Source organism: Vipera berus (genome assembly GCF_964194415.1).
Source record: "Vipera berus genome assembly, chromosome: 1".
Classification (NCBI taxonomy): Eukaryota; Metazoa; Chordata; class Lepidosauria; order Squamata; family Viperidae; genus Vipera; species Vipera berus.
This window is the reverse complement of record NC_138202.1, coordinates 79158677-79177169: the sequence shown is the minus strand read 5'-3', so window position 1 is coordinate 79177169 and position 18493 is coordinate 79158677. Positions and strand designations below refer to the sequence as shown.

The 18493-nt window shown below is 38.7% G+C and overlaps 1 protein-coding gene across 1 annotated transcript in view; it reads left to right on the top strand.

The window, feature by feature from the left end:
- CD82 (CD82 molecule) overlaps nucleotides 1–17074 on the top strand; it is an 81079-nt gene extending 64005 nt beyond the window's left edge. Inside the window, exons 6-9 of the mRNA XM_081330453.1 lie at nucleotides 6406–6513; nucleotides 10216–10404; nucleotides 12183–12266; nucleotides 14082–17074. Of these exons, the coding sequence (XP_081186579.1) occupies nucleotides 6406–6513; nucleotides 10216–10404; nucleotides 12183–12266; nucleotides 14082–14159 (459 nt within the window). The 3' untranslated portion in view covers nucleotides 14160–17074. The remainder of the gene's footprint in view (nucleotides 1–6405; nucleotides 6514–10215; nucleotides 10405–12182; nucleotides 12267–14081) is intronic.
- The last annotated feature ends 1419 nt before the right edge of the window (nucleotides 17075–18493 follow it).

Sequence of the window (18493 nt, the reverse complement as noted above, 5' to 3'; positions counted from 1 at the left end):
CTGCCTTGTGTTATTTATTCAATAACAAAGGTGGGATACATACAAATAAACTTTAGGCCTATTTGCTGTATTTGAATTCCAAGAGAGCTATGTCACTATGATTTCTTTTTTTTTTTATTGAAAAAGTTTTAAAATACAATTTTCCTTTAAAAAACCCACCTTCCCCCTCCCTACTCCCCCCCCTACCTCCCCCCAACCTCCCTCCCTCCTCCCCTCCCTCCATCCCCCCCTCCCCCCCCCGACTTCCCAGAGCTAAATACAAGGTATATATCTATAAAAAGGCAATCATAAGCAACCATATACTACCCACTATAAAATCTAAAATCCATTACTCTCTAGCTTATATAGGATAAGACACACCTTAACAATATTAACTATATATAAAAAACTAAAAGAAAAAAGAAAAAAAAAGAAAAAAAAACGAAAGAAGACTTATTCGAATGCTACATAAAACTTCTTAACCCTATACTTGTTCTGGATAAACTCAATCCATTTTCTCCATTCCATAATATAGCGTTCTTGCGAATGATCTTTCAAATAGGCCGAAATCTTCGCCATCTCTGCCAGGTCGGAAACCTTTAAAGTCCACTCTTCTATGGTCGGCAATTCCTCTTTCTTCCAATATTGGCCTATCAAAAGTCTTGCTGCCGTAATTAGGTTAGACATCAACTTAGTGTCCACAACTGTAGCGTCTGCAATTATTCCCAACAAAAAAAGTTGCGGACAAAACTTTATCCTCTGTTTAAAAATCTTCTGCATATTCCACCAGACTTTTATCCAAAAAGTGACCTTCTTACATGTCCACCATATGTGAAAATATGTTGCATCTTCATCACCACACCTCCAACATTTAGGCTGGTAATTCGGATACATACTTGCAAGCTTTTTAGGATCTAAATGCCATCTATAAAACATTTTATAAAAGTTCTCTCTTAGATTTTGAGCTTGAGTAAATTTTACGTTCCTCACCCAAATCTTTTCCCACATGTCCATTGTAATAACTTCTTGGGTGTTTTGGGCCCATTTTATCATACAATCCTTAACAAGCTCTGTATCTGAATCAATCTCTATCAATGCAAGATATATCCGTTTGATATGTGCTGATCCCTGATTTCTAACTTGCTTTATCAAATTTTCATCAGTCATTGTAAAACCATTTTTCTGGTCTTCTTTCCACCTGGCCCGTAACTGAATATATTGAAACCAGTTTTGAACAACCTTCTCTTCTCGCAAGAGGCTATATGATTTCAAACACCAAACATTTCTTTCCAAAGTTAAAATCTCCTTGTACGTAGTCACATCATGTTTGAAGCCAGCATGAATGTTTTCTATTGCGTGTTTTGGAATTGCCCACAATGGTATCTTGCAACTCAACTTATGTCTATACTTCTTCCAAACTCTCAGCAATGCCTGTCTTAAAATATGCACCCTAAACACATTGTCTACCTTCTTATCATACAACAAATATGCATGCCAGCCAAACCACAAATCATGGCCCTCAAGATTTAATAACCTCCCTTGCGTCAAATTAATCCAATCACTTATTCCTACTAATGCAGCAGCTTCATAGTATAATTTAAAATTAGGCAGTTTAAGACCACCTCTCTCACGAGTATCCTGCATAATCTTAAGTTTAACTCGTGGTTTTTTCCCTGCCCACACAAATTTATTGATACCACGCTGCCATTCCTCCAAATTAGAATCTTTCTTAAGGATCGGTATCATTTGAAACAAAAATAAAAATTTGGGCAGGACATTCATTTTCACTGCTGCAATCCGTCCCAACAAAGACAATTGCAATTTTTGCCAACTCTCCAATTCTTTTTGAATTTTCCCCCATAGTTTTTCATAATTATTTTTATATAGCTTTGTATTAGAGGGCGACAAAATCACCCCCAAATATTTAACCCTCTTAACAATCTCAAATCCAGTTAATCCTTCTAAGAGAGCCTTCTGTGAAACTGTCATATTTTTAGCCAAAATTTTAGTTTTCTGTGTATTTACCTTAAATCCAGAAACCTTCCCATATTGTGTTATTATCTCCATCAGGTCCACAACAGAGTGCTCTGGCTGGGTCACTGTAACAACCAGATCATCTGCAAATGCTCTCAATCTATAGTCCTGATCCCCAACTTGTATCCCCTTAATTTTTCCCGAACTCCGAATCTTAACCAATAATAACTCTAATGTTAACACAAATAACAAGGGCGATAACGGACACCCCTGCCTTGTGCCCTTCTCAATGTTACATGCCGCTGTCAGGCTATTGTTAACTATGATTCGGGCAGTTTGTTTTTGATATAATGCCCTAATCGGCTGTAAGAAATTTTCCCCAAAATCTATTTTATCTAAAACTTTCAACAAAAATTGCCAATTCAATTGATCAAAGGCCTTTTCAGCATCTAAAAAAATTAGCGCTGCAGAGATCTGGTTGTGCCTTTCCAAAAACTCTAAAACATCAACTATATGTCTCACATTATTTTTCATTTGCCTACCACTAATAAACCCCGTTTGATCCCCATGAATCACCTGTTGCAGAACCCTCATCAGTCTATTAGCCAAAACCTTAGCAAATATCTTATAATCTGTGTTCAAAAGCGATATCGGTCTGTAATTTTTAACTTGAGTAGCATCCTGGTCTTCCTTCGGAATCAAAGAGATAAAAGCTGTTCTCCAAGACGGTGGCACCTTTCCCTCCCTCTGAATTGTCTGAAACAGTTCCTTTAACGGCTTAATCATCTCAAATTGTAAATTTTTATAATAAGCTGCAGTCAAGCCATCCGTACCTGGCGCTTTATCCAACTTCAATTCCTTAATTGCTGTAAGAATTTCTTCTTCTGTAATCAGTTGATTAATCCCCTCTTTTTGTACTTGCGTAAGAACTGGGATGCTAGCATTCTCCAAATATATATCAATATCTTTTACATTAATTTCCTCTTTAGTATATAATTTCGAATAAAAATCCACAAAAGCATCCTTAATAAGATTCTGTTGAAACACAACCCTTCCTTTATACTCAATCTTATCTATATTAGAGGCCCTTTGTTTTTTCCTCAGTCTATAAGCTAACCATCTGCCTGGCTTATTAGCGTTGCAAAAAGTATTATGCTTAGCAAACCGCAGATTGGTTGCCACTTGATCTGCCATTAATTTATCAAATTGTCCTCTTAGCAATCTAATAGCCTCCTTAACCTTCACATCCTCTGGATTCAGAATCAAAGCCTTTTCTTTTTCCTTTATTTCATTCTCCAGTTCTTTCCTTCTAGTTTCCACTGCACGTCTATGTCTATTATTCATATATATCAACACCCCTCTCATATATGCCTTGCTAGCATCCCAAACCATATCCATAGAGGTACCCTTATTCATATTAATCTCAAAAAAATCCTTCATCCGCTGTTTGCATTCTTCCACATTTCTCTGATTTCTAAACAAATTCTCATTTACACGCCATGAGCGCCTGTCTCTTTTCTCCTTATCAATCTCCAACCAAACTGGACTGTGATCAGAAATAGTTCTTGCACAAATCTTCACCTTTTTAGTTCTCAAAAAAAAATCATTAGTCAACAAAATAAAATCAATCCTCGAAAAAGATTGGTGTCTATCAGAATAAAAAGTATAATCCTTCTCCTGCAAATGCCTCTCACGCCAAATATCTCTCAATTCCAGGTCGTCCTTCATTTCAAAAAAAGATTTAGGCAATCTAGCATGACTTGGAATGCGCTTAAAAGCTCCAGCCTTGTCCAACTGTGCATCCAAGACACCATTCCAGTCTCCCATAAGAATAAAAGATTTATAATCCAACTGGGTAAGCTTTGTGTGGAGTAAGCTAAAAAAATCCGCTTGTTGTTGATTAGGTGCATATAATCCAACTAGAAGCGTCTTTTTGCCTTCTAACAACAGCTCAATCATAACATATCTTCCATGCTTATCTACTTCAATTAAGTCTGCTGTTAAGGCACTTTTAACATAAACAACCACTCCATTTTTCTTATTCTCTGCAGAGGCAACAAATTGCGTACCCAGTCTCGAATTCAATAAATACTTTTGATCCAAAACTCTAATATGCGTTTCTTGCAAACATATAACATCTATCTTAAATTGTTTTAAATATTGAAAAACTTTCTTCCTCTTCTGCGGTGAATTTAGTCCATTAACATTCCAGGTTAGAAATTTAGTTGCCATGCATATCCTCCCAAAGCTCTTGGAGCACAGCTTTGATAGGGCTAATTTCTTTAGGCCGTGCTCCTCCCACAGCTTGCGTACGTTGTGAAGAATCTGAAGACTTTTGCTGATCTTGTTCTTTTATTTTCTTTGCTCGTTTTAAAGCAGCACGCGTTACTCTTTGCTCTCTAGGATCATCCAAAGAAGTTGTATCTTGATCTACTCCAGGGCCACTTTCCTCTGTTTCATCCTCTTGATGTTCTCCTTCTCCCGATCCCTTTCCAGCTTCCAGAAGTGTTAATGGGGTTGCTTTTAAGACGTTATTGTAGAAATCACGCGCTTGCTTCACAGTAATCAGCCGATACCTTTTACCTTCATGCATCACCATCAGCCCATCTGGAATCTCCCATCTGAACCTTATATCTCTTTGCTTAAGCTCATGCACGAGAAATGTATAGTCCTTCCTTCCCCTTAAAATCCTTGGAGGAATTTCTTTTAAAACCAAGACTTCTTGTTCAGCAATCACCACTTTAGCATCATAGGCAGCTTGTATAACTTGATCTCTAATCTCTCTTTTTGCAAAATAAACCACCACATCTCTAGGCAATTTTCTCTGTCTGGCAATCCATGAATTCACCCGAAACACTTTATCCATAGCTGCTCTTATTTCAGATGCTGGCTGGTTTAATACCACTTCAAGAGCCTCAGAAATCAACTGCTTTAAATCTTCTTTAATGTTCTCTTTTAACCCTCTGATTCTAACAGCAAACTGCATCTGGTAATATTGGGCTAGGCTTAACTCCCTTTCCATTTTGTCTCTTGCATTTTCATTCTCCCGTGCTTTTACTTCTAATATAGCGTTCCTTTGAGCCAGATCATCCATTTTTTCATCTAATTCTTCCACACATCCCGCCACTTTATGCACTGAAGACAAAATGTCTACCTTCATCACGCTGTACTTCTGTTCCATCCTCTCTTCCATTCTCTCCTCCAATTTCTCCAATTTCTCCTCCATCTGTGCAAATTTATCACCGATTGATTGATTGATTGATTCCAAAAGTTTATCCAGAGCATCTCGTAAGTCCTTCGGTGTCAGCACTTCAGAAGGGTGCAACGCCTGTAGTGATGATTGTTGCACCGGCGAGGATCCACCGCTCCGAAGAGTTTTAGGGGGAGGTTTCGCCGCCATCTTTTAGTCCTCAATTATGACGCACTTTCACTTAAAGTTTAAAAAGTCCAAAAAGCTAGAAAGTATAGTAAAATAATCCTCTTCACCTTTCCCTCTTGCACCGCTCTGCCTGCTCCTTTAAATCATAGTTCTTTCCTCAGGCAGGGATGGTTCGCAGACGCCTGGCTGTGCTCCAAGAAGTTCGGAGCAGAGACGCCGGCCAGCTGGGAGCAACCCAGGCTTCGGGGGAGTTCAATCCTTCAGCCGCCCAAGCTCCAAGCTCAGGCGGCCCCGGAGAACTCTACCCCTACCTGAGACCTCACCCCCTCCTCTTCTCCCGAGGAGGGGGCTTCAATTTCGCCCGAACAGCTGATCGGCGCTGTTTCGGGCGAAAAAACAAACAGCTGAGCCGCGGGCAGCCCGGGAAGGCTGTCTTCGGCGCCGCGCCGCCACCGGAAGTCACTATGATTTCTTCAAAGCCGTGTAAACTCATCCAGTGTTTCAGAAAAAAAAAATATCCCTAAGGCATCCTAAGGGTGACGTTCTTTGCTTTACCATTTTTCCACAAAAAGTGACATCTTTCTGAAGTCCTGAAAAATGTGGTAATCCAGCAGATTCGAAGAACAGCCAGCATGATATCAGACTGTAGGTCTCTGAGGCTGTTCGTATGTGCATGTGTGTGGGGAGGTGGCGGGGGGGGGTGTAAGAAAGAGCTGCCATGAGAGGAGATGAAAGGAATTCTCTGGATGGATTACAACCTTTGTTCTTTGGAAAAACAGGTTCATTTAAAATAAAACATAATTCTTCAGTGTTGAATGAAATGTTCTGACCTGTCCCTTTCTCTTTTTTCATTGATTGAGAAAAATGTTGCTGTTGTTGTTCCTCCTCTTTCCCTCTCTCCAGTTCTTACTTGCAGGACATGCTGGAAGACACATCTGGGTCTACATGAAAAAAGGAAAAGGATTCCCTTATTGTGGAATAAAGTTGAAATAATTTATGTATCTTCAAATGTAAGGTGCGATCAATAATTACAAGACCGGTGCTTAATTAATTTTCTGCATTATTTTTACTAGCTTGAAGCGGAAATGTCTGGGATTGTCAGTGAACTCGTCCAGAATTACAATCCTTATGATGACAACAATAGGACTCTTGAAAATGCTTGGGACTATGTCCAGTTACAAGTAAGTTGCTATGCAAGAGTTAATGAGACAGTTAGTGGTATTGCCAATAATACATATGGTAAGCTTTTTCTTGAATGAGAACATCTTATTCAACAGTGGTCTTCATCTAATTTCATCATAAATTAATATTGATGTTTGAAGATTGGCTACTGGCAGAAGTAAGTGGGTAGAGAACCTTACCAGCCAAGCACACGTTCTATATATGAGGAACAAGTTGCTTTCATATAGTGGGTCATGTCATCAATATACTGTCTTTTTGATTTCCTCTGGTATTGCTCTTCAGATGTACCATTGAGGTACTTATTTGTTAAAAATTTCTTTTCACCAAACACTGCTTAGAATATGGAGTTCTATATCTGAGGAAGTTATAATCAGTCAGTGCACTTACAACCTGTCTTTTCTCTAGAGCAGTGTTTTTCAAACTTGGTCTCTTTAAGATATATGGACTTTAACTTGGGGAATTTAAGATGCGTGGAATTGAAACCTACACATCTTAACTGCTTTAGAAGCTCAAGGCAGTACACATGGATTTCTCTTTGTGACTTAGATTAGACTGAGAGATGAGATCACTGAGTTTCTTACTTGAGCAGAGACTTGAACCTGAATCTCTCCAGTCCTAGTCCAATTCAAACTGAACATGTGCGGAGAATATGGATCCATTGGCATGTGTGAATAATTATGCAATATTTAGTTTGCCAGATGTAAAGTTTGGCATGTCCTGTACATGAGATCTACTTTGGGCGCTACCACAGAAAAATGAAGCATGCCGGAATTGTCCACGTGTTCAATTACTACAGGGTGCAAAGCTGCATCGTGGCAGTGTATTTATATATACATTTTCAACACTGTGACCGCATTTACTAGTGAGTTCCATATGTGAAAACTTGTTGCCATTCAAGGTCTACAGACAGTTTTTTTATAAATACAGGCACAGTTCATTTCATATTTTTAATTGTAGGCTTCACATAAACCAGGACTCTTGAATTATTCAGTGACAAAGTTAGTATACATTGTTGAGGTCGGTACTGGTGGCCACCATAATCTGTCTACTAATGGCTCTTGACAGCAACCATCTCTGTACTCCTATCATTCTCACCCAAGGGCCTAAACATCAGTTCTTCTGTATGTAGCCTGTAGTGCCATCTAATATAGTTTCAGCTTATCGCGGCATCTGGTTGGTAAGAAGCCAACAAAAAAATAAGACTGGGGCTAGTTAGCTCTAAGAGGTTACCAGTTATATTGACTTGGTCCAGATATTTGTGGGATATTAAATAAAGAGCTAGATTATGTGCCATCAAGTTGATGTTGTCTTTTAATAATCATATATGGTCTGACCCCAATCTGGTCCGTCAGATTCTCTAATGGTGCACCCATCACTGCTGAATGCAGCCACCTTGTTATTGGCCATTCTCTTTTTCGCTATCCTTGCTTTCCCAGCATTATAGGTTTTTCAAAAGGACTTTAGTCTTTTGCATAAAGTATTCAGCATATGATAATTTGACGCAGATCAATTGAGCTCTGAATGAAAGTTCTGGATTAATTTACTCTATGATGCATTTGTTTTTTGGTTTTTTTTCCCTTTGCTATGGTATTCTCAGGAGTCTTCTCCAAAACCTAAATTCAAATGCATTAATTATCTTTCTACTCTATCCTGCTTTTTCAAAGTCCAAGGAGATGTTGGCTTTTAAGGCTTTATGTAATCTTTACACTGGAATTAAGGATGAATTTCCCTCAGGAATTACCTTTTTCTGCTGATCAGAATTGCCTTCTAATAGGAAAACTGTTTTGTATATCTGTTCCATTCCTTCATCTGAGAATTAAAAAGCATATATATTATTTCTCTTTAGTCAAATAAAGCTGTATTAAAATGTGGTGCAGAACTTGCTTGGACTTTTTAACAAACCTAAGCATAGCTGAAGACTTGTATTAAATGTAGTCAGCGTTTTTCCTTGGGTAAGAGAAGTTGCTTACTCTACATCAGAAACGAACTCCAAATTGATAGTATCATTCTTTGCAGACTATATGATTTGATTTTCTGCAAATTTGTAGTCTTTTTCCAGGCCTGCTGCCTCTTCTAGTAGACATGGCAGGGGTTTGAGGTAGAGACAGCATGTTACCAGGATTGTAGCTTAAAATCTCTTTTGACACCAATACAGTCAGGTTAATTGGACATTGGTGTTTAATAGGTTCTCTATCCACTCAGATTCTTATCGCTTTGTCGTAGAGATTATATTGCATTCATTCAACATGAGAGAAACTTGAATTTGTTTTTCCTTCCTAAACTTAATTGAGGATATTTTAATTGAAGCTATTAGTTCTCAGGCTCCATTTTTAAGATGTGTTTTATTATAAAGAATAAACCTGTAGACTATCTCCAAGTCAGAATAGAACATCCGTTACGGTCTTTGTAAATCAGAAATGAAATAAGCTTGAAATTCATTTTAGCTATCTCAGTTGGTTCAAAAGTTGTAATTTCTTCTCACCATTTTGTAGCTATTGCGTAGCTTACTATTACCATTTCCATCAGGTTTCTATTTATATCCTAGTAGCAGCAGGAAACAGGATCTTATTTACATATAGTACATTATATTATATAATTAAGCCCTACTTAGTCTTTCTTCACAAATGAAAAATCTTACCATGTTTTTATATAATCCTATTTCAACCACAGGCTAAGAAGAGATAATAGTAGAAGAGCTCCATCTTTTGGTGACTGGCTATGCTTAACAATTGGCCCTTTTCATGCTAAAGAAATAACCAACTCCCTCAAGCTGCTCTTTATGAGCGAGGCTGGGAAGTACCTCTATAACAGGGGTCTTCAAACTTGGCCCTTTTATGACTTGTGGACTTCAACTCCCAGAATTCCTCAGCCAGCATGCCTGGCTGAGAAATTCTGGGAGTTGAAGTCCACAAGTCATAAGACCCTTGCTCTATAACATACTTCTTCAATCACTTTCAAAGAACTAGCAATTCAGGGCATTACATTGGATCTGGAGATCTTCAAGCAGAATGAAATCTAACTGCCTGTTTTTTCCAGAATACCATTGAGTGGGAACTAACAGACGACACTGTGCAGTCTTATGGAAGAATATGTAACTTTATGAAAGCATCTATTATTTGGTGGCTTTGTTGAGCTAGAATTAGTACCAAATGCAAAGGTGCTTTTGGCATGGCAGCTGTAAATGTAGGGATCCTGCAGATCCTGCAGATACTGCCTCAATAACAGTTTTTGATATATTTTGCCTTCAATGTGACTAAGAGAAGGGAATGTAATGGGATGGTGAGGATGATTCTGCTTGGTATTATTTTTTTTCTTCTTCAAATTTATTCCAAACTCACAAAATAGCTAACTTCATCTTATTTACTGAATCGGTTAACAAGGCATTTGCTGTTTGAGTTTTAACGCCTTAGATTGTAAAAGGAAGTGAATTTTGCTATATTGTGGTGAAGGTGTGTTTTTTTGTTTATTTTGTTTGTCAGTTTTTACTCTTGGCAACCACATGGGCAGGTCCCTGCAACTTTTGCTGCTGTTGTTGTTGTTTGTTTCATTGTAAGCTGCTCACAGAATTTTATTAAGCAAGATAGTTCTACTAAAGAAAACATAATTTAAATAAAAGAGAGAAGCAGAAGAATCCTCTCAGACAAAATGGCCCTGTGACACTGAATAGGAACTAATAAGGTGATATTTTCCTTTAAACATAGCTGCAATGCTGTGGTTGGACTGGGCCAGAAACTTGGAAAAACAACACCGTTCTTCAGGAAAAAAATCAGACATTCTATCCTTGCTCTTGCTACAATGACTCCTTCACCTCACCGGCCGAAGTGGGTTTCTGCCCCCTGGATATTATTTCCAACTCCACAACAGTGGATGACTGGCCAGTTAAAAAGCAGGTGAGTGTCTCATTTGGGAAAGTTCTGTCCAAAATCTCTTGATTTTAAAAGAACAGAGAAAATGCCATCAGCTTTTATTTACCTGCTTTCTCTTCCTCCACTTTCATTTTGTTTGGCATTTGGTCTGAAAGGTTTTTGGGAGCAGAACGTAAAATCTTGCATTCTTTTTAATGACTTTTGAGTTGATCTCAGTTGTCTTCCTGGTTGAAGGGAAAGTGTTGAAAGAGGTATGTGAATGTAACCAAGGACAACATATAAGGAATGGTTGCTGGAATTGGGTATGTCTAGTTTAACGAAGAGAAAGGCGAGGGGTGACTTGATAGCAGTGTTCCAATATCTCAGGGGCTGCCACAAAGAGTCAAGCTATTCTCCAAAGCACCTGAAGGCAGGACAAGAAGCAACGGATGGAAACTAATCAAGGAGAGAAGCAACCTAGAACTAAGGAGAAATTTTCTGATAGTTAGAACAATTAATCAGTGGAACAACTTACCTCCAGAAGTTTATTTATTTATTTATTTTATTACATTTCTACAATATACCGCCCTTTCCCGAAGGACTCAGGGCGGTTTACAGGGTAATTAAAAAACCGAATACAAAAGTTAAAACAGATTTAAAAAGAAAAAATTGTATGTGCCCCTGTCAAATAAAACCCCAATTAAAATCAGATTGATCCTCAGCCTGGGCCAGAGAGCTCGAAGAGCCAGGTCTTCAGGCCCCGGCGGAATGAACGGAGGTCGGGGGCAGTCCTCAGCTCCACTGGCAGCTGGTTCCAAAGGGCAGGCGCCCCACTGAGTTGTGAATGCTCCAACACTGGATGTTTTTAAGAAAAGACTGGACAACCATTTGTCTGAAATGGTATAGGGTTTCCTGCTGAGCAGGGGGTTGGACTAGATGACTTCCAAGGCACCTTACAAATTATTATTATTATTATTATTATTATTATTATTATTATTATTATTATTATTATCATCATCATCATCATCATCATCATCATCATCATCATCTCCTTGACATGATTACAGACTGCTCATCCCCCCCCCCATCCCCATCATTCTGAGAGTACATCTTGACTGCCTTTTTATCTTTCATTTTAATTCTTGGAGGCACTTTTGAAGTCCACTTTATTTGCCTCAGTCTCTCCTGTCTGTTGGTCATGTATGTAGCTAACTATTTGTTCTTACACAGTTCTGATTTTAAAAAATGCATCCATTAGAATAAATGGCTATGTTCACAGACATAGTGTATACTCCAAGACAAAAGTCTTGGCATTGCTGTTATATTGGCAGTATACTTTGTGAGTTTCCAAGACAGATCCTGATAATGGCTTTTGGTGACAAAATCCTGCAATAGATTTTTACAATATGCGGTTCTTAAGTTTACTTTATTGGCTCCAAAATTTAGTTTTTAACTTGGAATATATAAGTGCTGCTGATTCCCCTAGTGCAGAAGTATTTCTGATGGGTATGGTTCAAATTCAGTGTCCAACACCCCTTAGGACTCTAATTGGGCCACAAGCCAGCAATAAGGAAATAAGATATCCTGGAAAAATCCTTGTTTGTCAGAGACAGAGAATCCCTGGACTAAAGAGAAAATAATAACTTTCTAATTTCTTTTGGCCTCATCCAAAATAGCCATTATAAGTAGAAAAGATTTCAAAAGTACTCATGTTCTAACTCGATAATGTCATACTGCTTTATTATCCTAATAAATAATATTGTCCTAAGTATTATCCATAATCTTACAAGCTTGGTAAATCACATGTGGTACTTATCCTCCAGGGATGTATGAAAGGTGTGCAGAATTGGTTGCAAGACAACCTTGGCATCATCCTGGGAGTGTGCACGGGGGTTGCAGTCATTGAGGTAGGTGTTCATTTTCCTGCATTTTGTAAAAAGCTATTTTGTTCGTGGCTGTTTGTAATTACAAACAAAACAAAATATTCTCCAGATGTATAGTATTTTGGCTCCTTGGCCTTATGAATACATGGTACTTGGTGGAAATTAATCAGTTTTCCAAAAAAAAATATGAGTCACCCTTTCTATTCTTTATTTTTTATTATGTCTTGGCTAAAAATAAATTTAATTTAATTTTTAAAAATCTAGATGGTATCTGATGATTGGAGCCTTTTAAAGAGGATAGCTTTGATTAAACGTTTCCTCCCTGGCTTCAATTTATTCACACTAGCAATATTGTTTATGATTTAAAGCAAAGATGCAAAAGAGGCAATTAGAGAGAAGGTGAACCAGATGTAAATGGATCCAAACCAATGGCCAAAAATATCCAAGGAGGTCTGGTTATTTGTTCCATCTACATCTTTTCTGTAGTAGTCTTTCAATTAGAATGATCGTTCTATCTCCTGTGGCTGATTGAGGTTTATTTCATCTCAGCAGGTTTCTGATTTCCATTTTTATTATGTATGAATTCCTATCTGCTGATGCTGCTGTTTTGTCCAGACATATTCCAACATGATGACAAATTGAGTATATTGGTCACGGCAGGCTGAATATGGTTCATTAGCCTCTTCTCACATTTTTATTTGGAACATTTTATTAAACATATGAAAAACTAAATGCAGCAGTCCACTCATTCGGTGCCTGTTCAAAGTTAACAATGATGCTGAACAAAGGGTACTTAGGAGGGGTCCTTATACTTGTGTTCATTGCAGCATCCGACAATCATGTGTTCACTATCTGGGTGTTCAGCAACCTGCACACAATTACAAAGTGCAATATTTCCTGTGGTCATGTGATCACTATTTGTGCCACCTTCCAACAAGCAAAGTCAGTGGAGAATCTGGCAGGAGATTGCAGATGGCAATTAATTATGTGACTGTGGAGTGCTGCAACGTCATAGGATTCACTCAACGATTCGCAGCTATTACTGTGACTACTGGAACTATCGTCATGAATTGGTGCAGTCCTATTATGCCCCACGTTATGAATGCATTGCTTAGCAATGGGGTTCCCAGTCCCAGTGACCGTCAGTAAGCAAGAACTAACTGTAGCAAAACTCATCCAAGAACAGAAGTGTTTCTCACAGTAACGCTAGCAAAATCTAGCTCCCTCTCTGGAGGAGCTTATAGTTGCAGTTTTGACAGAAGGAGGAGAACCAAGAAGACTGAGAAGGCAAAGGGTGTTGAGATAAAACCGAAAATGCACTTACTGTAGACTCTATCTTAAGTAAAGATAAAGGTTCCCCCGCTCATGCGTGCTAGTCATTTCCAACTCTAGGGGCCGGTGCTCATCTCTGTTTCAAAGCCGAAGAGCTAGCGCTTGTCCGAGGACGTCTCCGTGGTCATGTGGCTGGCATGACTAGACGCCAAAGGCGCACGGAACGCTGTTACCTCCCCACTGTAGTGATCCCTATTTTTCTACTTGCATTTTTACGTGCTTTCGAGCTGCTAGGTTGGCAGAAGCTGGGACGAGAAACACGCTCACTCTGTTATGTGGCACTCGGGATTCGACCCACCAAACTGCCGACCTTCTGATAGACAAGCTCACCGTCCTAACCCACTGAGCCACCGCATCCCTGTGACTCTATCTTAGGTTCCCTTATACAATGCATTTGGTCTAAATCTGAACAATTGTTGAAAAGCTAAATTCTGTCCAGGGGAATCCCTGTTTCTTTATAAGTGCAAAAGACCAGCCTTTTCATCCTTCCTCCTTTTTCTCTTGCAGTTGCTGGGAATGGTGCTCTCTATCTGCCTCTGCAAGAACATTCACACTGAAGACTACACCAAAGTGCCCAAGTACTGAGAGACTGCTGGTCTTGAGAGCTGCCCCAGAACACATGGAACGTCCCTTTCTTAAACCCAGACTGTCTTCATCCCTCTGGTGACAACTTTGCAGTGTTGCTGCAGTTCAATTAGGTTGTGCTGCATTGACGAATTATTTGAGGGACCAGGGGCTTGGGCAGCCTCCTTTTATCTCTTGACTGTTCTTTTATGAAACAGGCCACTTAAATCATCTTCTCCTTGTGAGATACCCTGCACCTTTATTGTCAGCATCTCTTCCTTCCCTTCCTTTTAGCCACATTTGTCAATTGTGACTAAGCTTAGACTATTCCCATATTCCAGTTGTTGCAGCTGTTTGCTATATGTATATAATCTCCTTATATTGTTCATTGAGAAAGAGTTGGAGGGGGGTGGGGAAGCTTTAGCTGTTGTGGTTTGATATTTTTTTAATCACGTGCTTTTAGAAATACACGCTGTAGAGAGGAACGTTCTCTCCTCTAAAATGAACCTGATGCCTCTTATCTTTTTTAGCTTCAGTTCCTCTGATCTATTGAATTGACACCAGCCAGATCAAGAATTGGACTGTAAGGCACCAAGCTTAAAATACCACCATTTACCTTTTCAACAGGGATGTATAGTATAGAAAATCTGATGTCATTTTTATCATTTCTGCCATACTCCTCCCTTTGGGAGTCCATTACAATGGAGACATTTTAGTGACTGCATCTCCAAGGATGAATCTGTCCTGGCTCTCTGTCATTTACTCCTGGTTTGCCAACTTCATTTGTGGTGGTGATGGAGACCATATATATTTCCACTCACATTAGCATGAATCTTCTGTAATTTTGTCTTTTCTTGGTTATGGTGAACTTATACAGAATTGATTATTCTTCATGCCAATAGTGGCAGGGAACACTTTTTTCTGCCCTTTGGTTTATATGTACCAAGGAAAGTACATAGCTCTTCTTGCCTCCCTGGGTGGGGATCTTGTGACCTTGGAGTCACTGTAGTTGCCACCAGAACCCATGTTGCAGGAGTCACTGTGAAGAACTTACTGTTGGTATTTTTACTGGGAGATGCTTCTCTATTCAAAAGCCCTCCGAGCATCTATTCTGAGGTGAATGCAAGGAAACAACCTGGTTTTGTATGGGAAATCTCTCCACCCAGATTAAGGAAAGGCTGCTAGTACGTAAAACTGTGAAAAAGAAAGTGAAAATTGTAGTCACAGCATGGTTAGCATTCTCTCTTGACACCATGGCTCTGATTTTGCATGGAAAGCTTCCATTTGAAGTGTGCCAAAAAAGGCAACCGGGAAAAGTTACATGTCCAAAACTACAAGTTCCTTACATTAACAATTATTAATGTATAGATCAAACCATGAATGCTACGTTCCATCATCTCACAGCACAGAAGATAGTTTTTGCAAATAGGAAACTTGATCTTTGTCTATCGAGGGAGAATGAAATGGGTCTGAGATAATCTAGAGACCAAATCTAGTTAAGAGCACATGCATTCCCATGCTTCCCTACCTTTCAAATATTACAATTTCTTAACTATAACAAGAGGTGATTGTTGTCATTTTGCTAGATTGTGTGCAATAAGACAGTTGGGTGATTCGTGAAGGATGTTCCAGGGTCCATCACTTGAATCATTTCACATTAACATTCTAGCAAACATTGGTCATTTTATTGGAAATAGTGGTCCAGGTTGGCTCTTGTCCTACTGTCACCATCCAGTAGTCTTTGTTTCATTTTTGAATGGATTGTAACGCTAGGGCTGTATAGGCATCACTTTGTGCTTCATTTGATAAATTTCACTGATAAGGTGTTTATATGATGGTTCTTGTTCTCTTGGCTTCAGCTCTGAACAGAAGAACACAGGAGTCATTTTGGATTTTTTTTATTTTTAGAAACCACTTCCAAATGAATGAAATGCATGTACAGATTTAACAAATAATGGGTGGGTATTTCAGTAATAAAACATTTGCTTAAAAAAAATAACAAAACACTTCTACCTTTATTCTTGCTGTGACGTCCACCTATCTTTGTTTAGGATGCTAATGATGCAAATGGGGATCTCCTGCCCTCAGCAGAAGCACTTGTGTTGATGAGTATTTGTTGGGCAATAGAACTGGATTGGCCACAATAGGTTGTAACAACATATTTCAAACAAATGACTCTTTCCTGATGTTTTCTTATGTGTGGGACCTCCCTGCTCTAGTCCTAACCTACTTATGCTAAATGAGAAGAAGCAAAAGAGACTTCTATTGATCTAAATAAGTCCAGGGATATCTGCCCAAAGAAAACGTGATAATAGTATATCTCATAGGATAGAATCTCAATTAAAAGGAAAGAAAAAAGTTTTGATAACTATTTAACATTTTCTTTATTATTATTTTTTGCCAAGCTTCTAAAACTGAAGTCCACTAGAGGGTGCTGATGCTATAGGTAATGTTTTGGACAACTTTATGTATTGCCTGGAGAATACATACAATTCTTGCCTTTAAATTATTCATGTTTAGCTTTGATTTTTTTTTTTGGTGTTCATAATTCCTTGTTTAATTCTTTACAACAAGTTACTTCTCCCAAATCAAGAAATAAATTGCCACAGAATTCAGACTAATACTGTTTTTATTTTACAGAGTTTAAGTGCCACAATGAATTATCTAAACAGTTTTCTTTTAAATAAAAAGAATGAGTTAAATTATAGAATGAGTAAAAATATAGAATTTAAATTTACATTTAAATTAGGAAAGTTTAAAAATACATAAAGGTACATATCACCAAAATTTAGACAACTGAGGTATTTAAGGAGAATTTTAATGACCATTGTTTGGGGCTGCTGCAGTAGTGTACCTTACATAGAGGGCAGGACTGGATTAAGGTCACTGTCAAGTCCAAGTCAACCTGGATTCAACATACAACTTTGTAAGAGGGTGAGGGAAGCTGTCTGGGTCAAGGATAGATGGAAAGTAAAAATTGCTTTGGATTTCAGTTGGTGAGGTGAACGCTGCTCGACATGGTTTATAGAAGTGAAAGCAAATAGTATAGGACTTTCCTGGATTGGTCAGTCCTCAAGACAACCATTAACATCCTTGTCTACTCACTGCCTTACATAGAGCACTAAAACATGTACTCTGTGAGGCTGCCCTTGAAGACCACTCAGAAACTTCAGCTGGTCCAGAATGCAGCAACCTATCAATGATGGCCTTACCTCATTATGCCCATGTGACACCTCTGCTCTACAAGATCCATTAGTTAGTGTGTTTTGAGAAGCAATTCAATAAGCTGCTTATTACCCATAAAGCCCTTCATGGTATAGTATAGGGCCAAGTTATTTGAATGACTGTCTATCTCCTATGGTTTCTGTTTGGTATAATCTGGCACAGTGTTTATGCCATCTTTCAGGATTCAGGATGTTTACCTCCTGTGTAGCACACCTACCCTTTGGAATGAGGTTTCCCTCTTGAGATTCATCAAGCTTCCACCCTAATGATGCTCCAGAAGGTGTTGAAAACCTGCTAATTCTCCCAGGCTTTGAGGAAGAGTAGAAGGGACTCTGATTGTTACGTTTTATGTTTTGATATCTTGCCTGGAGTGTCGTATTGTGATTATTTTGTAGTTATTTCGGTATATTCGGTAAACAAGTTACTTTGTCACATTTTGTTTTTATGTTGCTCTATATTTTTGGTGAGCCACTCAGTTAAATTCAATCACAATGAAAATAAAATTAATATATAAAAGATCAGGTAGACCCAGGTTGCTTTACTGGTAGGGAAGCTTTTTTCCTCCTCTTCTGCCAAGAGGACTGCATCGCTCTTGAGTGAAAGGGGAAGGAGATGCAAATTTTTTTTAATCCCATTTATATCCCGCCCTTCTCCGAAGACTCAGGGCGGCTTACAATCTAAGAAGCACAAATCAATGTGCTTAGCAATAGCCTTCATTCTATGTATATGCCTGCTTATTAGGGCTTTCACACACACCCCAAGCGGCATTTTTACAAAGTCAGCTTATTGCCCCCAACAATCTGGGTCCTCATTTTACCTACCTTGGAAGGATGGAAGGCTGAGTCAACCTTGAGCCTGGTGGGATGCGAACCTGCACTAATTGCAGGCAGCTGGTGTTAGTTAAGGAGGCATTAGCCCAATCAATATAAAGCTTCCTAACAGCCGAGGTTGCCTACCCCTGGACTAGATTCAAGAATTAGTGGTTACATTTCCCTGCCTACCCATTCCTTTGGAAAGTGAGAGGAGCCATATGACTCATAACAGAATGATAATGTTGACTTTGAGGATTACAGTTTAACCAAGAATTGTAGGTTTCTCATCTTGCTGCAAGAATTGAGAAGTTTTTGTCC